Source organism: Pyrus communis, chromosome 11 (assembly GCF_041283825.1).
Source record: "Pyrus communis isolate YQ-2024b chromosome 11, ASM4128382v1, whole genome shotgun sequence".
NCBI classification, from domain to species: domain Eukaryota; kingdom Viridiplantae; phylum Streptophyta; class Magnoliopsida; order Rosales; family Rosaceae; genus Pyrus; species Pyrus communis.
In genome coordinates, this window is record NC_142575.1 from 15204204 (window position 1) to 15226280 (window position 22077).

The 22077-nt window shown below is 36.7% G+C and overlaps 2 protein-coding genes and 1 pseudogene across 2 annotated transcripts; 1 reads left to right on the plus strand and 2 right to left on the minus strand.

Annotated features, from left to right (window-relative positions):
* Positions 1-4077: 4077 nt before the first annotated feature.
* Positions 4078-7224, minus strand: LOC148692947 (uncharacterized; annotated as a pseudogene).
* Positions 7225-7972: 748 nt separating this feature from the next.
* On the plus strand, positions 7973-13504 carry LOC137742158 (Outer membrane OMP85 family protein). Its single transcript, XM_068481931.2, has 11 exons — positions 7973-8301; positions 8448-8514; positions 8593-8631; positions 8810-8954; positions 9111-9269; positions 9363-9433; positions 9512-9590; positions 9668-9783; positions 10515-10662; positions 11014-11083; positions 12949-13504. Exons 1-11 carry the CDS (start codon positions 8268-8270, stop codon positions 13104-13106), a joined length of 1086 nt encoding a protein of 361 aa, XP_068338032.2. The 5' UTR covers positions 7973-8267; the 3' UTR covers positions 13107-13504.
* Positions 13505-13645: 141 nt separating this feature from the next.
* LOC137742159 (uncharacterized) lies at positions 13646-16793 on the minus strand. The gene is made up of 3 exons (XM_068481933.2): positions 16292-16793; positions 14532-14639; positions 13646-14160 (listed from the first exon to the last, which is right to left on the minus strand). Exons 1-3 carry the CDS (start codon positions 16616-16618, stop codon positions 13849-13851), a joined length of 747 nt encoding a protein of 248 aa, XP_068338034.2. The 5' UTR covers positions 16619-16793; the 3' UTR covers positions 13646-13848.
* Positions 16794-22077: the final 5284 nt, after the last annotated feature.

A 22077-nucleotide genomic window follows, 5' to 3' on the forward strand; every position in this document is an offset into this window, starting at 1 on the left:
ATAAGGATTCTGATGTAGAGAGAGATTCAAAGTGTACAATTGAATATGGTGATGAATATGGCTCTTTATAAGACCAATAACAACACAAAAACGTGGGAATTAAATGCCCAATTACTGGGATGTATTGGCAATCTGTAATAGCCTCTATAACCTTATAAAACTGAGAGTTTCAGCCACTTTTACATAAGCTTCCCCTTGGAGATGCCCATAGCTCTCTCTCTTCTCTTTCTTTGGGTTTTCTTCCATAAATAAAACCATATTTCCCTTCACCATCGGTTGCCACCGAAGAAACCACACAGCCACGCTGTTCTTGGAGAAGTTCAACATCATAATTGGTTCAAGGGGGTTTATTCTATGAACTTTAATTTCACTCATGTTGTTCTTGATATTTATATATTTTGTAATCATGTTGTGTTATTAAGTTCATAGTTGGGGAATTAGATGTAGCATTGTAAACCTACTCTATGTTATTAAGTTAAAGTACTCAAATTACCAATCTGTGTTATTGTTTCATTCACTAATTTTATAGTATAATTTGTTTGTTAATCTTAATGTTTGATCACCATTAGGGTTGCCTATAGATTAGTTGATCAAGGTTATAGTACACATCATGCTTAATCTTGGTGGACATGTGAATGAATGAAGAAACTGCTATGTATACATCATGCCATGTGATTTCTTTGGTTCTTTGAAGTTTTCTTTTTCTAAATGGATTCTTACTTGTTAATCTAAGTTGAACATCACAACTAGGTTGCATATTAGGAGTACTTGATCACAACCACACATCAAATGGATGATCATAAATAAGTAAAATGAACCCTAGTTGCAAATTGGAGAGTTGAATGCATTTTGACTTAATTTTCATGGAATTGGCTTGTAATGGTGAAATCGGTATCCCTAGTTCCATTCCAATCGTTTCTGAATCATTCTATTATTCATATTTACATTCTCTTGCATTTTAAGTTACTTTAATTCTCAAATCAACGTAAATCTAGTAATTTGAGGTCTAATTAGTCCATGTGGTTCGACACCCTTACTTGTGCCATTATACTATCTTTAGATTTGCACTTGAAAGGAACACAACACATGCCTTGATTCCGGTTGGGGTGTGTCAATACATATATGATGATAGATGAGATAATCACTAACAAGCATCAATAGCAACAACTGAAGTTGATTTAAGTTCAAACTTAACAATTATATGTTGTATTCCAAATTATTTTTTGGCAATTAATGTATTTAGTAAATATATTCAAGTAAGCATAAGAATATAAAAAAACTTGTGTATTAGTTTAATGTCCATATACAAAGTGTATGATAAATACAATCATAAGTTTTATTAAGAATTTCAATTTTTAGTCCAAACATTTGGAAGTAAACATGTAAATATGATAGAAGCAAAACCTAATGATAATACCTATTTATAAATAACCCAAGGGATATTACCTAATTTACAAATAGCAAAAAATAGGAAGCCAGATAATGTACAAATATATGAAACTAGCACAGGAGAAGCAACAATTAGATTTAATAATTATAAGCCATTAGATAAATTAGAAGATGATGAAAGTGAAACTGAAAGTATTCGATAGAGTATACATATGCCTTTAATAATTTAGATATTAGTTTAGTTGAGCAAAATTTTGGTCGTATTGTTGGTAAACTCATAGAAGATATTGATAATTTAGATGAGAAACAATATTTAGAAAAATATAAGACATGATTTAGGACCACACATGATTTTAGACCAAGAAATGAAAAAAGTAATTTTAGATATAGGAGTAGAACATATTTTAGGAGCAAAAGTGTACAATAATTCATTAGAACTAAAAATTTAATGTAACCCAGCATAAGAGAGCGGAAGATCAGGAGTAAATAATAATCTAAAATACACTACCATACTAGATGAACAATTTCAACGACAAACAAGTGGGCAATATAATGAACAAATAAGAGGAGATTACATGGATGAAAATATGGTTTGACCACCTAAAATTCAGTGATGTGATGGCAATATAATAAACTCTTTAAATTTAAATCTAAAATTCAGTGATGTGATGGTAGGTAAAATGTGGAACAAGGAGTTAATCCTTCAATTGCTGCCTCATGATGTGGCAGATAAAATTTTTGTCATCCTTATCCTTATAAGTGATATGGGGGATAAGTTTATCTAGGGACTGTCTTCTAATGGAAATTTTTCGATTAAATCAGCTACTTGGATTCAAATTGATGATACCAACAGCAAACCTTTCAAAGAGTTACTAAAAAAGTGTGGAAACTTATTATTCCATATATATTAAATTTTTTGCTTGGTTGCTTATAAGAAATAGATTGTCTACCTTCAAAAGATTAAGTAAGTATAATCATAATGGTCAAACTCTTTGCCCTATATGCAATGTTGCAGAGGAAGATCAACTACACCATTTTGTTTACTGTACTCATGCGCATGAAGTTTGGAAGCTTTGTAATAACTTGTCTCCACCTACTCCATTACCAATATGAATGATTGGTTAATGGGGATGTCAGCTTTAGATAAAGATGATCTTTCTGATCTTAGTAAAATCCTAATTCTTTGTTGGCAAATGTGGAATGATAGAAATAATTTTGTTTTTAAATAGATTAAATCTTATCCAACTCGTTGTCTGATAGCAGCGGCTACAACTAGTAAAGAGTTCTTGAAGGCTAATTTGAGACAGAAACCAAGGAAGACTAAAATCTCAAGCAACAACATTAGTAGCAGAAGAGCCCTTCACCAACCCATCAAAATTGAGCTCTCTGGGATGCCTTGGCTCTGGCCAAACAACGTCAAATCAATAAAATTGTGGTGGAAGGGGACTCGAAGGTTGTCATTGATGTAGTTTTTGGAAAGTGTGCAGTTCTATGGAGAATTAGGTTCATTGTTGAGGACATTAAAGGGCTTGCCTCATCATTTGAGCTGGTAGAATGGAATCATGTCTACAGGGAAGCAAACTTCATAGAGGACGCTATTACTTCTCTTTGGCATAATTGTACTAATTTATATATTTGGGATGAGTGTTTTCCTACCCAAGCAAAAAAGGCTCTCCTGTATGATTCTCGAGGTCTTGGGTGTCTCCAAGGTTTCTCTTTGAATTAATCTTCTTTCTTCCTAAAAAAATGATAAAAGCATCCAAAGAAAAATGATATTCATTACAAAAAAAAAAAAAAAAAAAAAAAAAACTCTTTAAATATGACGCTAAAATCTCGTCATGTAAAACCATGAAAGCGTCACAAATTGTGGTATAGCGCCAATCATGCGACGCTTGTACTTGCGTTGCAAAAAAACCCGTACTGTGAAGTTTTCCCAATTTATTGTGACGTATTGTTAGGGTCGCAAAGTTATTTTACGACAGTTTTGCAACACAAAGTTGACGTCGTAACTGCTATGATGTGAAATTAAATAAAATATTTTTGATGTGTTTGACGCGTCGTAAATGCTTAAACCCTACAATTTATTCTTGTCGAAATAAAAAAATGTCAGAAATGAAATTTTCTACAAAAGCATTAGGCTGCATTTTTTAATCTTATTCACAATTGTACCAATATCAAATGTTGAATTGTGCTTTATAATTGCTAACATTAAAAAACACCATTCATATATCCTAATTCATAATCCTACTAAAGAGTGAAAGGTCAAATATGAAAAATCTTGTCCCAAAAGTTCATGAACATATTCTTTATTTCAAATGCCCCAACATAGTTCAAAAGTTTAATTATGATTGAGACTCTCCATCATAACCTTCCATCCAAACTTGAAATGAAAATTACATAACTTTCAATAAAAAGTTTAATCTAATTTATCAATACAATGTTCTTCTCACAAATCTTTTATGAAAGCAATTGCTTCTATGTATGTGGGTCTAACTGAGGCTGGTGCTCATTCCAAGTGTTCCTTGTTGCTGGTTTGATGTATTTGACATCTATATTTAACATCAAAACAATAAATAGAAGAAATCAAAATTAATCTACTTGTCACATCTAAATTGTTCTAATAAATTGAAAAGAAAACATAATCACATTAGAATATAGTATACATGTCCATTTTTGCTTGCTGATGTGTTAACTTGGAAACCAATGAGTCATCATGAGATAGAGTTTCAAACTGACTTCATTGTACTTGGATCGAAGATCTCTAATCATGCTTTGATTTAAGATTATCTATTTGGGTCTTATATTGTCTTTCTACCTCCTCTCGTATGCTATCCTCATTAATGTCAGAAGATCTTGAACTTTGACCAAAATCTTGAGATGGAGTTGTACCTATTTCATACATGCAAATATGTCCATGTGCATCATGTCCCATAACTCTAGTAAACACCTCCGCTCGATAATCCTCATCATGCTCATGATCTTCCCTTCTTCCAAGCATTCATTAAATTGATTCTAAACATGCCCCAATCAATTCACATGACCAAAACATAAAAATAATACACAACTTAACTAATAAAAACGATGCGAATATGCAATCTTCGTCATATATTTTGAGGGAAAAATAATTCGTACTTGCAACAATGTCGCCACTTTCCTTGTCAAAAGTCTTCATCGTCATTCTTTGTTTTCCTTGTTCGCGTTTTTATAAGCATGCTTAATCGATCAATTTTCTCTCTCTTCTATCTCATTTTAAGAGAACAACATATATAATCGTGTTAGTAATGAATTCTTTCAATGCAGAAAAGACTTCTAGCTTTCCATGTCAAATGCAATCTGATGTTTTAATAATATTCATGACTGTCCAGCTATCCATGAAAGCCAAAAACTAATCACAAAATGTTAATCAAACTGTTCATAATTGTTAAAGAATAGGATTATGATGTTTTTGGATTACACAGAGGAGGTTCCTATTAAGAGGTTGTTATACAAAGGTTGCAGTTCAAAAAAAAAAAAAAAAAAAAAAAAAAAGAGGTTCTTATACAGAGAGACAATTTACATAAGCCCCAAATTATGAAAGTTTAGAGCATAGTTGCTGCCACTAGTTTACATAAGATTTACCCTCTTAGTTTCATAATGCTCTGTACAATAACACTACTATTGCAACTAGTTTGTTTGTTCTTTTATAATTTCTCTCTACTAATGAAGACTTTTCTACTTTGTGAATGTCATGTACCAAAGGTGTCTATCTCTTTGTGCTACTACATATTTGACGAGTCCAAAAAAAAAAGACAAGCTCACGTGAAAATTTAAACTTGCACTTATACATATACAATTTAATTGTGTTATTTTTGTTTCTTTAGAAAATAAACATGCCTATGAGAAGAAACTAATTTGTTAAGTCAAAAACTAGTGCTCCCAGTCCTATGAGAAGTACTTCAATGTGCACGATTAACCTTATTTGCCTGAGAACATTCCAATAGATGTTTAAAGCAACCATAATTCATCACTATTATAAACTTAATAATATTATTCTTCTCAATTTACTCTACATTCAGGAGGTCCCAATACTTTACTAGCGTCTTCCATAAATCTGTAGTGACTTGAGGGGGAGTGAAGAATAAATGTTGTTCATCAATCCACTATGGGTCATACCATCTATGCTTAACCCGACATTTCCAATCCCTCCATCTATTGCCAATGACCTTTAAGCAATGAAATTTATATGCATCAGGGACATCCGTGTTATCCTACAATTATTAAACTATAACTATTAATGAAATGAAGACTTACTCACACGAGTAAAATTAATAAGTTTTGAAGTGTTGTTTACCGTGACTTCTTTCCAAATGTCATCTATTATATGATCAAACATTTTAGCCCATGAAACATATGTTAGAGGAACCCTTTGACTATTTCGTTCTATAATTCCAAGTTTTCCACTAAACTTGATTGCATTTTCTTTTATTGGCTTCCATTTACAATCAAAATCAATATGAACTTTTGTTTTAGTCCCCCACTCTGGGATAGAAATAGCAGCACCCCGACCTTTCCTAATACCTTTAGACTAATTTCACCTATAAATTCACTATAAGAAAAATATGATTTGAACCATAGAATAAAACACTAAGAAAAATTAATGGTCCTTTAGCATTGTAAACATGTTTCGTCTAATGAAGTCGTCGAAAGCTCATCTTCATGACTAGAGGCAAATGGATTGTGTTGAAGTAGTTGTGTCTCTAACTGAGATTGTGTAGGCTTTGTAACTGGTGGTTATTGTTGGGTCTAATTGAATGTGGCATGTTGAGACCACTAAATAGTTGAGGCTGATTCGAACTTTGTCCACGCTGCAGAGATGATCGGGCTTGTGACCTACCCTTTTTAGCTCTCACTGGAGATGGGGAATGAGTTCCTTCACTGTTTTACCTCTTCCTCACTTTAGTGCCATTTCTAGTTGGACAAAAAAATTAAAATATATACATGATGATTCATCACAAAAAGTTGATGTAAATAAATATAATATATAGCCAATTACCTTATATATATATAAAGAAGACATGCACTAATAAACATAATATCAATTACAATGACAAAAAATAGATAATGTCAATTAGAAGTAATGAAATGGTCACATGATTCAAAGAATTTGCAATATAACTAGCGACTAATGCACTATATGACCAATCATTCTTCCATCTCATTTTCAGGAGGATCATCAACTTCTTCAACATTTGTGTCTACGGTTGCCCCCATCCACTCCTTCCCTGACCCAACCAACATCATCATCATCATTCATAATATAGTTTCATCCAATTGCTAGGGTGCATAAGGATCTACTTGAGGCACTATTGTTGGGGTTTGAGAAGAATATGTTCAATGCATATCAAATAGATCCCTCAGAGTCATATTAACAACAACATGCCAATCTAGATCAATTGGATCCTGTATATAACGAACTTACTTTGCGTCTCATGCTAAAATCAAAGGCTCGTTCCCAATAACATTATCTTTGTATAACAAATGATTAAAATTCACTAATGTGAATTTAAACTCATCTTCTTTCACTCCATCAAGAGCATAAACCCAATCGCACTTGAACAAAACAAATTTCAAGGCATTGGTATATTGGATTTCAACCACATCTTTCAACATTCCATAATAGGTGACATCACCTTAGCAAGGCCTTTTGTCCTTAATAGTAGCATAGCTCGTAGTGTCTACTTTCGAAACAACACCAACAATTTTGAGTAGTCATACTTTTTTCGCCTTCTTTCGTATGAAATTTGGACACATTGATGACATAACCTTTATACCTTCGTGCAAATTGGCCAGGACCATTTGCCAAAGTGATTCAGAAGATACAACATTATTAGTTTGCGGTTGTGTGTTAACCTTTATAACTTCATCTAGATGTATTTTCAATCATTTGGATGACCATAGTCACTACCACCATCGTCATTACGAGCTGGATGAGTGAGTTTTGTTTTCACTTCAATCAAGTACCATGCACATAAAGTCATGCATTCTTCCATTAAGTACCTCCTGGAAATTGAGGAAAAACGAATCCAACAAACATGAACTGCTTAGTGCCTTTTGTTTTCCTGCTGAAAACCCACCATTTAAATGTTCATTCAATTAAGGAAATTAAATATATTAAATAATATAAAAAATTTCAACAATTCACTGAATGACATCCTCATTCCATTGTGTGATGTGGAAGCATATCTCTCGAGAAATAAACTTTGTCCTTGATGCTATTTCGAGTATGGGCTTTCAATTTTCAACACGCATATTTGGGATAGGTCTATTTCTTTAATGGCCCAACAATGCTTTTTTATTTGATTGTTGATGTATTAAAAGTTTAAGTTTAGGTTTTTTTTTTATTTTTTTTTTAACAAACGATATTATCTACATCAATGAGATGGGTGGACTTGGTCTTACAATGGGCTAGCAATACTGTTGTTCAAATTCGTCTTTAATAAGAATCAAATTTAAGACCTCTCATTTACCAATAAAAAAGAATAACACTAAATTTTAGTATTGAATAGCATTAGAAGTTCTAGTTTATGACGAATTTTGTTTTTTCAGAAAATGGAACGCTCCCAAACTTGGAACCCACGTGGAGAGAAGACCACTGAAGAAGCAAAAGGGATAACAAACATTGGAAGCAAGGAACTGCTTCTTCCCCTTTCTCCTCGCTCAAATTACACTTTTAAGGACATCAGTCTCTCCCTCTCTCTCTCTCTCTCTCATTCTCTCTCCCCTCTACGCTGTGGAACACTAGGTAGCTTCTTCATTCATGCAAGTGCCCAATCCCTTCGAAAGTCCTAAATTCCCATTCAAATTTTAATGGCTGATTAAGGAAAGTTAATCGGAACGGGATGGGAGCACAGAAGAGCATTCATGCTGGCAAAGGTGAGATAGTAACAATCCTTCATTTCATTACCCAAGATTGTTAGTTAATTTGTTTGTGAAAGTTTTCTTCTTGTTTTGTTTTTGTTTGGGATTAATGGGTTGGTTTTTTTATTTCTGCATAATTCTTGTGTTCAATAATGTAACAGCCAAGATTGACGTCAATGTTGATTTCACTCACAAGCTTTGTGCTTCGTTGATGCTTCCTCCTTTGAGGTTCTTGTTCCTTTCATTCCTTCTACTCTTTGTTTTCCGCCATTGGATGATTGATTGATTCCATTCCCTTTCTCACAGTAATGGTAGTGGCAGTCCTCTGTCTCTGATAATTGGAAGGTAAGAGTGTCCTTTTCTTTTATCTTATTTTAGCTTATGAAATTTGGGTTCTTGATGTTTTGAAGTTTTCGGTCTTTTGGTTTGCGGGATATGCAATTTGGGTAAAGAAAGGATATGGGGATAACATCGTTTTTTGGCTAGTTGAACAAACCTGTTACGTTTTTGTTTCCCATTGCAGTCTTTGCATCAAACATCCAAATTTATTTGGGGGAAGTGAGAAGCTTGATGTGTCATGGGATAAGGGGCTGTATGATTCTAATGTTTTGCTGGCTTATAGAAGACCGAGACCCGAATGGCTAGCTCAACAGTCCTTTGTAATACAGGTTATTTATTTATATCTTCTTTTTGTGTTATTCAACTTGGAGAATCTTAAAAAAACTATAAACGACTTCACTACAGTCTATTTAGCAATCCGGTTTCTCTATTAGTGTCACCCGTCCATAATTGATACAAATTTTGTTTCCCTTTTTACATCTCAGCATTCTATTTCACCCGAGATAGGGGTTCACGGCATTCCCATGGACAATTTCTCACGTTCAGGTAGTGGAGGTGTGAATTTATCTCGATTATCGATGGGCATGGATCTGAATGAACCTTCAAGTTCCAAATGGAGTAGCACAACTAGCATAAAGTTCGAGGTACCTTACTACATTATCCACTTATAAAAATTCTTGTGGTATCTAATTTCTTCTACACTGTCACTCCCCGGTAATTCATTGTGTGCTATACAGCATGTCCGGCCAGTGAATGATAATGGGCGCCCTATCAGCCTAGATCTTGATGGGTTTCCTGTCACTTGCAGGTAATCTAGCTTTTGAGCACTTTAGTTTCTGAATTTGTTTGACAAATCTTTTTATGTTATAAGATGATTTTCATGCAGTGGAAGTCCCCATGATAGTATGGTAGTTCTAAAGCAAGAATCTCAGTACGCAAAGGCAAATGATCATAGTTTTTTTCATGTAAGACTTCTTCATATCTTGATCTATAATGTGAAAGATGATATGTGAAACTAACAGGGAGTTTGTCTTGAGTGCAGTTCAGTCTGCAGATAGAACAAGGGATACCAGTTCTATCTAAATGGCTAATCTTCAACAAGTTTAAATTCGTTGCATCCAAGGGAGTCAAACTTGGGCCGGCATTTCTCTTGACAAGGTGAGCTAGTTCCTCATTCTATTGTACAGAGTTTGAGCAAGAGGGCAGTGTTTGTACAATGTAAAAGGTGGAAGCAAGCGTGCAATAAGCATTTGACATGAATTAGAACTAGTAGTCTTTGATGATATCCTATTCCCAGTTGGACTTGCTTTCCCAGTTGAAGAAGGAATATGTTTTGGTAATTAGTTCCCAATTGGTAAAGCCCTCTTTTGTGGATATATAAGGAAAGTTTCTGACATGAATTTGGACCGCACGCAAGAGAGAATACCGTTCAGAATTCCACTCCAAATATGAGCGGGATACCATTCCAGAGAGAGCGTGAGCATAGAGCAAAACAATTGAATACCACTCAAGGAATTAGAGTGAGAGAATATTGAATGGAAGAGTGTGTAGAAGAGAAAAAGATGTTTCTTGTTTTCTTGTTCTTGTCCTCTCTAGTTTTTCATCAAGCCTTCAACTTAAAGGTTTGATAAGATATTTTATTTCAGCCGTTATTAATATAGTGGAGATTTGTTGTGTTCACTGTGGATATAGGTGCATCGCTGAACCACGGTAATTCTTGGGTTTGAGTTTGTGTATTATTCGCTTTCTTAAGCACTTTCACAGCAGGAACTTCATAAGTTCCACTTGGTGATTCAGAAGCACAATTCTTCATATCTATTTGCTTTGTATAATTTATGGATGCTTTAACCTTTTTCTATCTATGTTACCCATACTTTTTCCTCGGACAGAATGACAGGTGGTTCCACTGTAGGGGACATGGCACCTTACCAAGCATTTGCAATTGGAGGTCTTGGCAGTGTTCGAGGGTACGGTGAAGGAGCAGTGGGATCTGGGAGATCGTGCCTGGTTGCAAATAGCGAGTTGACATTACCTTTTGTATGTAATATACTCAGTGTTTTTATTTGGCCTCAAATTCTAATAATCTAGGACATTTGTTGCATTATTTTGTTAGCTTTGAAAGTCATTCTAGAATTTCCCGAGTACTTTTCCATGAGATCATTTGTCAGTAATCGTTTTAAACCAATAGAATAGAAACATTCTTTCAGCTGTGCCATATGGCTTAACCTAGACACTTTTTTTTTTTTAAAGAAACGATCAAATTAGATTTATCAGGCACCTTATTACTCGTATTTGGTGAGTAATTAATCTGTTACAACTTGTTTGTAGTAAATATGAATTCTCACTATTTACTTTTGTTTTTTTGGTCAAATTGTATCTACTGTTTAGAACAAGATGGTGGAAGGTGCTGTTTTCTTGGACTGTGGAACTGATTTGGGGTCTTCTCATCATGTACCTGGTGAGTTCAAATTCCACTTGGTTATATTTCAACTCTTTGACTAGGTTATTGGTTTATCGGTCTTGGAAATTTAATCCAAATAATTAAGTCTGCTTTTTAAATGTTTCAATAAGGGAAAGGAAATACATTGTAGGCTGTGGCTAACAAACTGATGAGAAGATTAAAAAAAAGTTTCTGATCTTGAAATTTATGACCGATCTAAAAACCTCATCAAAGTTGTAATAGAGGCCTTTTCCCTTCCCTTATTGGGAGGTAAGGTTGTTACCATGTACCTAAAGCTACTGATTTTGCACTTACCTCTGTTGTTGTCACTTGTCACCTTGGGCTTGAGATTGGTGCTGTTATATGTGGACCTTTTAGGCAAGGAACTGAGGGCTGGTGCTGTTATACCGGTTCTTTCTGTTGTCTTCAGAAAGAACTGATGCGAAGATCCTTTACCGTAACGTCTTTTGACCAATTGATTCCAAAGCACTCGTCTGTATTTTGGTCGTGAACGGTCAGTGACAATGTTGGTGTGGAAGACTTCTGAACCATACTGCTGATGTCTTCCTTTTCCAACTAGGTAATCTTGGAACCAATATCAGCCTTACCTACCAAGAATGTGGACACGTATATAACTTTATGATTATCCTTCATTGAACTCAACTGAAAGAACTTCACTTCCTTACCCAATTTTTCTGTTAGTTTCTATTAATTGTTGGAATATCCACCTTTCGCATTGCCCGAGTATTGTTTTGAGTCTTGACCAAGAATATTTCCCATCTTGTTCGGTTTTCATCCTTTCCACTTGACTGCCCTCCTATTGGTTTCGCTGGCAGTGTATTCCTCTACCCTTGTTAGCTTTCTTAACCTTGTTTATTCACCATCTTGGTGAACCCTGCTATTCAAGCACTGATTTACTCCTTATTTTCTTCAATAGCACTCTCTACCTCACCAGCACTCCTCTCTTGCTGATGAGCTAATCTTACAATTTCTTTTCAAGGAATTGACTTATTGTGCCTGCTGTCCATTTTTCGTTTTAGCATTAGGGATGCCATTGCTCTGGTTCTATTTTGCAGTGAGTCGGTGGCCTTGCAACAATGATGCTGTTTCAGAACTCAAGCTATATCAAGCAGCTCAAGTTAACCACTGCCACGTGAACACTCAAATACAAGAGTGGATGAAGAATGACATGAGTTAAATCTTTTCAGTGAATTTAGTTGCAATTTAACCCCGTCAATGTGGTCCCTCTCTTTTCAACTTGATCAGTAAAGGTTCACATTGTTACAAATGTTTTTAAGGGCCAGCTGACGAAATAATATTTTTGTGCGGCCAGTTTTAGCAGTAAGCCCCAAAAAGCAACACTTGGTTAGCAACTTAGCAGAACAAATGAGAGTTCGATCCTGGAGAGCTGTGTCTTAGAAGGTTTTTCTTTTCCATAGCCGAGTCATTGATACAAACAACCTGTTGTCAAAGGTAGCACTCCACCCAGCATACCCAAGTCCAGTCTCTTTCCAGTGGTAAGTTCTACCGCTGATTGGAGTAACTAATCACTTTTTAAGTCCCCGCCTTTAGTAACCAACCCAACCTGCAAAGTAGCTCAACCAAATTGAGAGTGAAAATTTGATACAATCGTACAAGTGGAACTTGGTTGACCGAGTTTGGTGCAGGCTCAGAGGCTTAGTTTCCAACCCTCTTATAAGATACATGGGCAACTTACTGCGTCTTAGGGTGATTATCTTGCTCTTGGTAATCCTTGACCGCAATTAACCTTCTGTTTGTTACTACATGACCACATTACCACATTACCTTTTCCGTTGTTATTGTAGTTCTCCTAAATTTGTTTATCTGCCTGATATCAAGTCGATTTAATTTTGGAGTTTCAGGAAACCCAGCTCTGAGGCTTGGCAAACCAGGATTCGGAGTTGGGCTCGGATATGGCCTTCGTTTCAAATCACAGTTCGGCCATTTTGTAGTTGATTACGCTATTAATGCCTTTCAACAGAAAACAGTCTATTTTGGCATCAGCAACCTCGCTTCATGAATGCAACAAGCCGAAGAAGTTGAAGATTTCACATCTTTTCCGCCTCCCCATCCTCTTTTCCAGCTACAGAGCACTGAGGCAGCATATACCACACGGTATTCATTACTGATCGAGTTTCAGATTCTGCAGCATCCCAATTTAGGTATGAAATTAGACATTCAGAACAATTGAAATGGTCGTCGGATTTCCTGTTTCTCTTGAAATATTTTAGGTTTTCATGAGATTAATCGGTATATAAGTTTCTACCGGATAGCTTCCGGTTATTCTTTAAAACATATACCGGACATTTCTTTTTTAATTGGGAAGAGGAATTTGTATGTACAAATATACGTTGCCGCGGTTACAGAACATTGCAACAACACAAGTGTTGCGAAAATGCTATCAGAATTTTAAGGACACGGAATATGATGTTCACTAAACCTGTCATAACTCGTAGTTTATGTTCGTGTCCTCCCTGTTAATGATGTTCACTCAATTTACACGACAACTCTATCTGCTGCACAGCATGAAACGATGAATATCTGATTGCAACAATAACAGGTCTAGAAAAACATATCACTCGCAACAATCGTATACCGGTAATAATTACAAGTCCAACATCTGTAGAAATTTCGATATACCAAATCGCAAAAAAAACAGAGAGGACAACAATGAGGACAGACAGAGGAAGCAACGATTAAGAATGACAAAATCAAACATCATTATGCACGAACACAATAAATTGATACTTTGGAGTAGAGGTTTAGAAGAACTTGTTATACTGGCTAGTGAGAGAATCTCTGAGATTGGAATACAAGCCATAGAGAGAATACTGCCGAAGGTTCTCCACCTCATACCATGAATTGAGAACCGAGAGATGTTTATCTGTACCGGAGAAAGCCAGTTGTATCCCGAGACTGCAATCTACAGAACCCCCTCTGTTTTTACAGCTTGACATTTTAATGGCGCAGTCTTGTTTGTTAAGACAAACAAAATTGGAGTTTCCTGTGCATTTGGCACACCCATCTCTCTTCCAATACAAGTTTTGCAGCCTACCCTTTTGAAACTCGAGTACCTTCACCAAAACCCATTTGTTGGATTAGAGAATTTACAAAAGGAAAACCATTTAACAAACATCGACTCTTTCAAAGTTACGGAAATTCTCCCCCGCACATGTTTTTTCACGAGTGAAGGGTTGAGATTTAACCAAATGAGATTTAGTTAAATCTCAACCATTCTTTTTGGAAAGTGCTATTCAACCCATTTTTAACTCCTACACACCTTTGTCAATTTTTTGCCATTGGTCTTCTTCAATTCATTCGATCCAACGGCCAAAAATTAAGAGGGTGTATGAGAAGTAAAAATGGGTGTGTGGATAGCACTACCCTTAATTTTTGTCCTTTCATGTGCAAGAGAGGGAAACTCTTCAAAATTATGCATACTTACCAAGGTAAAACTTGTCACTATGTATGTGCTGTTTGCAACAAAGGCAGGGAGAGATCTTGCAGCATATTTTCTTCCAGCGAACGCCACCATGTATCCACCATATGAATCCTAGAAAGCTCAAAAGGGCATATCATTTAATGACGTGATCCATGTCACGATAAAACACAGGACAGGAAAATGAATACAAAGTTAAGAAAAGCAACAAGTCAACATACACAAAGCCAAAGTTGCCAAACAACACCACTGATGTAATTACGTTTAGCTTCTTATATTTTATAGGGGCAAAATTATTTCCAGGTTTCCCATGACAATGAATGATTTGTTTTCCACACCCTTATATCTTTTCTAACTTGATTGTACTATGAGGAGAGGGATTCCAACTCAAACCAAGTAAGACGTTACTACGTGGGGGATTGCGAACAGCAGAGGAGTTGGCTTCCTCCACCCCAGTATCTATGAAAGTCAGAAACCTAAATTTTGGGTTACAGGGAAGCTGGAATTGATCGTATATGTTTTTTTTACGTCTCCACTTCCAAATATACCAATAAATGGTGGCAAAATAAATGCTCCAGCTAACAGGCCTATAATAAATGTCACTGAGCTTGAGATTACCCCTGTGCCGATCTTCACAACCAATATTAAGAGTGGGAGAGCCTTGCAAGAAGGACCAAATTCGACCTTCAGATATAATGGGATGAGTAGTATTAGTTGACAGCAGAAAAGGAAAGCCCGCACCGAATTCTATCTGAAGGTCAAGTACCCTATCAAAATTCATGAAGCAAATCTAAATCTCTCAATGGAATTTCTTAGTCATAGGTTAGCATTTTCTTCCGTAGTCATTGATCAGAAATGATTCCTCTTGAAGTTATACTGAAATAATGAAACAGTCAATAAGACAGCTCCTCAGAAGATCCCAAAGTATCCTCTTCCTCTGTAATTTCCTTTATCTTCCGTAACCATGTATGAAGCTCACTAGTCAGTGCATACTACTCATGAATCACGATCATACGTTAGATAGAGCTTCTGAATCATGCAAATTTCTCTAAGTGAAAGCATTACATATCATGGATTAGCAGAACAGTTAATTACTACAAAAACAGGAAAAAAAATATCCATTTCATGTCTCTTAACACAGCACTAAAATGCAGCTAATAGTTATTCTAATACTCAGAAAATCGAATAATACATCTGTATCTACAAGAACCCCAGACAATTTCAGTACAAGTATGAGCCTCGGCAGCTTTGTATCTCTTACACGGAGGTAACAGCAAATGATCAAAAGCAATCCAATTCTTTCACCCTTTACCCTCAAACAAAGCCCGCTAAACCAAATGCACTCCAAACATTATATTGTAAAATAAAAATTCTTCAGTGAACATGATGCAGAAGAAAACTAAAGACTAGAAGATCCTTGTAGACTTAAACGAATGCACCGTAGTTTCTTTTCACTATTTAATTAAGAAATCTTGCTAACTTGACCTCCCCAGCTTATGTAACTCTCACAGTACGATTTGTACAATTCAATTTTCCTTTCTAAAGATGTCAGATTCTATTGCTCACTTATCGCTACATTGCCGGCTAAAATAGTCACAAAAGGGTTTAAATCCAAGTGGGCTAATGGATAATCACATGAACATACATGGTACAAAGAATCAAGAGCATCGGAACCAATCCCATCAATTGGGTAATCAAACAGTCGCATTTCAATCCAGCTCAAAAACTGTAGCAGAAGAACAGTAAAATATAAGAGTTTCATTTACCGGTTGGAAAGAAGAGGTGTTGATAGTGAGGAGGGAGATCTCATCGACTTTGGGTCTAAAGAGCGCGAGCTGGGACTTGGCGGAGGACAGCGAGAGGCGGCGGTCGCAGGGGGAGAGCTGATGCGACTGGTTCCCGTTTAGGAAGAAGGAGTTCTTGGACGAGAATGCGATCCCGAATGTGAAGCCGTCGGACCTCTGAATCTTGGTGTCTAAGCATGGACTGTACACGCTGTTTGTGTTGGCTGCTCCCACAGTCACCACAATCGACGCCATCGGCAGGAGGAGGAGGAGCATCGCCGCCGCCATTGTTGCCGCCGGTGATTGCATTTTGGGTGGTGGTTATGTAGTGGGATGGATGGTATTTGGGCGGCGGGTGGTGGTGGATGAACAACAGAAGCCAGCTAAGGAAATGTGGGGGTGTTGGCCGGATGTGGACAGTGGAAAATGGGAGCTAGTTTTTGTATCTAAGACGGCTGCTACTGCCTCCAAAGTACAAATCTTTCTTTTATCATTATTGGAGATGTTTGTCGGTTTATCCCTCAACTTACATAAAGCTGCCAATTTTTTATATGAATTTTAATTTTAATTTTAATTTTAATCGATTACATTTTTAAACTTTTTAATTAGGTGTTGTAGTCTATTTTATCTGACAAGATTAAAGATGGTCGGTGGCAAGGGTAGAAAGATTGAGAGGGATGTATTTGTAAAATTGTAAAGAAATATGTATTGTTATCTCTCCTACATTGTGTCTTTATTATAATAATAAAAGGAGAGAAAATATTCATTCTTCCCCAAGTAATACAAGTTGTAATAGGAATTGATAACTAGAATCAAAGCTAATCTAAGATTTACACAATCACACTTAAACTAGGAAAGTTTACAACACTACCCCTTAAGTGTGTAAATACTCAAGATAAATTTAGCATTATGCAGAAGTTGAGGAAGTCGACTCATCAGCACTGATCCTAAGGAACAACGCTTATTTTCAATAAGGTAGGAACTTGCATAAGTAGTAAGTCTCACTAAAAAACACTAAGGCTATGACAAAAACCCGAGGAGGGACAAAATCCATAGTCTAACGGAAAATGCGTGAGAAATGCAAAGTCAAAAGAAACGTCTACGAGATGTCATCAAGGATATGACCAGCCCAAGGTGAGTGCCTCATTAAAACCTAGTTAGGTAGCAAAAACCCAGTGGGAAAAATGCTCCTAATCGTAGGGAAAAAGAGTACATTAAGATCAAACAAGTATCTTCAGGATACTCCCTATGAGTTTGACACAATTCCAAAGAGAAATAGTAATGTTACAACTCAGAAAGTTTACGCATACCAATTCCATGAACAAGCTTCTAAAACGTCGTCTTCGGCAGTGATTTGGTGAAGAGGTCAACCATATTGTCTTATGAACGGATTTGCGTGACTTCAACCTTCTAATACTCTTGTTGTTGATGTGAAAAGAAGAACTTCGGCAAAATGTGCTTGGTGTTGTCTCTTTTGATATAACCCTTCTTGAGCTGTTCGATGCATGCTGCGTTGTCTTCAAAGATTGTCATTGGCACATCAACGGTGGGATAAAGATTGCAGGAACTTCGAATATGGTCCACAACTGCTCTCAACCAAAAACATTCCCGAGTTGCTTCATCTAAGGTGAGAATTTCAACATGGTTAGACGAAGTGGCAAATAAGGTCTATTTAGTTGACCTCCAAGAGATTGCGGTGCCTCTAACGGTAAAGACATAACCCGTTTAAGAACGCACCTTGTGCATATTAGATAAGTATCCTGCGTCGACATAACCAATAAGGTGAGAATCGACTCGAGAAACAGGGGGTGCGACATCACTCGAGGATCCGTAGGGATAGAACAACCCAAATCAATAGTACCTTAAGGTAACGGAAAATGTCTTTCACGCCAGTCCAGTGTCTGTGTGTAGATGCATTACTGTATCTTGCCAAAAGATTAACAACGAATGAGATGTTGGGTCTAGTGCATTGAGCTAAGTACAATAAAGCGCCTATCACACTTAGATAAGGAATTTCGGGCCCCAAAATCTCTTCATCATCCTCCTTCGGACGGAAGGGATCTTGTTTTGCATCTAGCGATCAAACGACCATAGGAGTACTCGAATGCTTCGTTTTATCCTCATTAAAGCGGCGCAATACCTTCTGGGTGTAGTTCGATTGATGTGCTAAGATTTCATCCGAACAATGCTCTATCTCGAGATCGAGATAGTATCGAGTCTTACCTAGATCTTTCATCTCAAATTCCGACTTCAGGTGCGCGGCAGTTCTTGCGAGCTTTTCAGGAGTTTTGATAAGGTTCATGCCATCGACATAAACTGCAACAATTGCAAATCCGGAATATGACTTCTTAATGAACACACAAAGGCATAGTTTGTTGTTCACATATCCTTGACTAGTCAAATACTCACTTGGACGGTTATACCACATTCTTCCGGATTGCTTCAAACCGTAAAGTGAAAGCCTCAGCCAAATTGATAGCGTGTTTCGGGGTTTGAAAATATTTGAACCAGTCAATGTAAGTCCTTCAGGAACTTTCATATAGATTTCCGTATCAAGATCCCCATAAAGATACACTGTTATTACGTCTATCAGTTGCATATGTAGTTTTTCGGAAACTACCAAACTGATAAGGTAGCAAAAAGTAATCACATCCATAACAAGTGAATAAGTTTCGTCATAGTCAATCCCGGGGTGTTGTGAGAAGCCTTGTACAACAAGACAAGCTTTGTAACGCACAATTTTGTTCTTCTCGTTACGATTTCGAACGAAAACCCACTTGTAGCCAATGAGCTTCACATGTGGAGGAGTAGGAGCTACAGGTCCAAACACCTTACATTTCGCAAGTGAATCGAGTTCAACTTGGATTGCTTGTTTCCAGTTTGACTAATCAATTCTACATCGACATTCATCAACGGAACGCGGTTCAATGTCATCGCTCAACATGATCTCAGTAGATACTGCAAATGTTAATGCATCGTCGACAATCATCTCATTTCTACGCCACACATCATCTAAGTTAGCATAATAGATCGAAATCTCACAATTCTCAGGAGGAGGATTCATCTTTTCAAGAACGCTTACATAATCTAGAATTTCCTCATGAGTTTGATAGAATGACTAAGCGATAGTCGGAATGAGTAAGCGATAGTCGGACTCACAATAGGCTCTTCAGGACCTTGTGCCGTGGGTTTCCTCTTTCGGGGGTGTGAATCTTTTGAACCAAGGGGTCTGCCACGCTTTTATGTAGGGCCAGATGATTGGTTAGCCATTAATGTACGTGAACCACCAATATTGGCGTCCCGGGCCTCCAGAAGTGAAGTCTGTCGTACATTTGGTACATCCATCTTTACAGGTGTATTCACAGCTGGAATATGTGATCTTGTCATACGTGCTAGAACGGTGAAAACATCTGGCATGTTCTGAGCTATGCTCTGAAGATCTAATATGCGCTGTACTTTAGTTTCAGACTAAGCGGTGCAAAGATATAAATGAGACAAAGTGCGAGTCGTCCATGATAATTCGTGTCGTTCTTCAGGAACGTTGACGTTCTTATCTCCCCTTAATGACGGGAAAACTGTCTCATAGAAGTGACAATTCGCAAAACGAGCGGTAAATAGATCGCCTGTCAAAGGTTATAAGTAACGAATAATCAAAGGAGAATTACATCCAACTTAGATTCTCATCATTTGCTGAGGCGCCATTTTTGTACATAAGGGCGGTGAGATCGACACATATACCGTACAACAAAAAACGCGCAGATGCGATATGTCGGGCTCGTATCCGATAACTAACTAAATAACACTAAATGGTTGTGTCGCAATAGGCCTTAGGCAGACCAACTTTGCTGCGTGCAATATTGCATGGCCCCAAGCAACGATCGGGGGCTTGGTACGTATGACCAACGATCGAGCAATCATTTGTAAACACTTAATGAAAGCCTCTGCCAGGCCATTCTGGGTGTGAACATGGGGTACATGATGTTTAACTGATGCGAGATTTATACGCACACAAATTAAACCCTCTTTTTGTCAATTGTAGTATAAGTATAAGTAGGGATCGTTATGGACCGGGGATTAGGAGGGATTGTTAATCACTTGGATTTGACTCAAAAACGTAAAAACACAATATAAAACACTAAACTAGACTCAAAGAATGCAAAACTAAACTTTAAAACACTCAAACAAACTAAAAGACTCAAAACAGCACAAACACACTCAAATCTGCCTAAAAACCACTTTTTGGGCAGTTTTGAGTATAAACACAAATTTGGACGAAATTAAGTTGTAACTTGACTCAAGACTCTTAAAAACACAAACTAAATTGATTTCTAACTAATTTGACATTAAAGTAAAGGGGGATTTAGGTTTATACGAAATTAAATTAAATGTACAAATTGTAAATTAAAACAGAATGTAAATATGAAATTGATGAAATGGAATGAATGGATGATAGAATAGCTAAGGGGTTCATCTCCATACATGTTACACTTGCATAATAAAACGATTTCCAATTGCATTTCAATAAACCATGAATTCTCAACGCTCCAAGTTAATTAGGTCCGCTTAAATTAACTTTCAAATCTTCCTAACGTTATTCGATTGGATGATTGCATACGACAACCCAAAACATTCCCCACAAGTCCTCTACATGATTGCATAATAGAGATACAAGCAAGAATCATTACGCTCTATGAAAATTATAAGTGTTGACGAGGCATTCGTTACTATGGAATACGCATGAAACTTATGCCAAGAATTCGTTTAACGCGATTGTTTATAAGCAACCTCCACTACTTGCGAATATAAGTTCGTAACTATTAGGTGAAACTCACTTATATTCTAGCGTCATATTCATGCATGAAAATTAAGCGCGCATTCTCAATAAACATACATAAATAAGTTATCAATCAAACGGTTAAACAAATTGAATCCACAACTTATGAAACGCAATTAGAAGTAATCAAATCAAAATGCAAGCATAAACATATATTTCGAATCCCTCCCTAGCCAAGGGGGGGTTTAGTTCCTCATAACTTTGAAATCAAAGAAACACCTAAACATTCCAACAACTCAAACTTGAATTGTATGAACGTTTAGGCACTCTTCTCTTCCATTCCTCATACGTACAAAACAAAGAGAATTGAATTTAAACATTGAGATCAAAGAAACACCTAAACATTCCAACAACTAAAACTTGAATTGTATGAACGTTTAGGCACTCTTCTCTTCCTCGTTGTTGTATCACAAGGTCTAAGGTGAGTTTTGGGATAGTGTGAAGTGTTTTGGAGGGATGGGGAGTGGTTGGAGTGGTGTTTGGATTAGTAGGGATACTCACGGCACAAGGGGATGATTTCTGGTGGTGTTTTGGATGATTTTCTGAATATGGACGAATTAATGAGAATGAATTGTGGTGTAATGGATGCTTATTTATAGGTGAAAAAGAGGGAACATGACAGCTAGGAGCTTGGTGGAAATCTGAAATGGTGATGGGAGATGCATGTGGCTGATTTATGCATGTGATTAAAGGGTGGGAGTGCATGTGCTTTGACAGAAATGAAAGGGAATGCACGGTTTTGGTTGATTTCTGGTGGTTGTGAGGTGGAAAGCTAGGTGGAAATGCATGTGGATTAAAGCTTTGTATGAATGCATGTGGCTAAAATGGTAAAGGATGGGAGTGCATGTAAGCCACGGCAATGATGGTGTTTTTCTGTGGTGAATGGTAATGTAATCTGAAATGGGAGAGCATGTGGATTAAAGGGGGAATGATG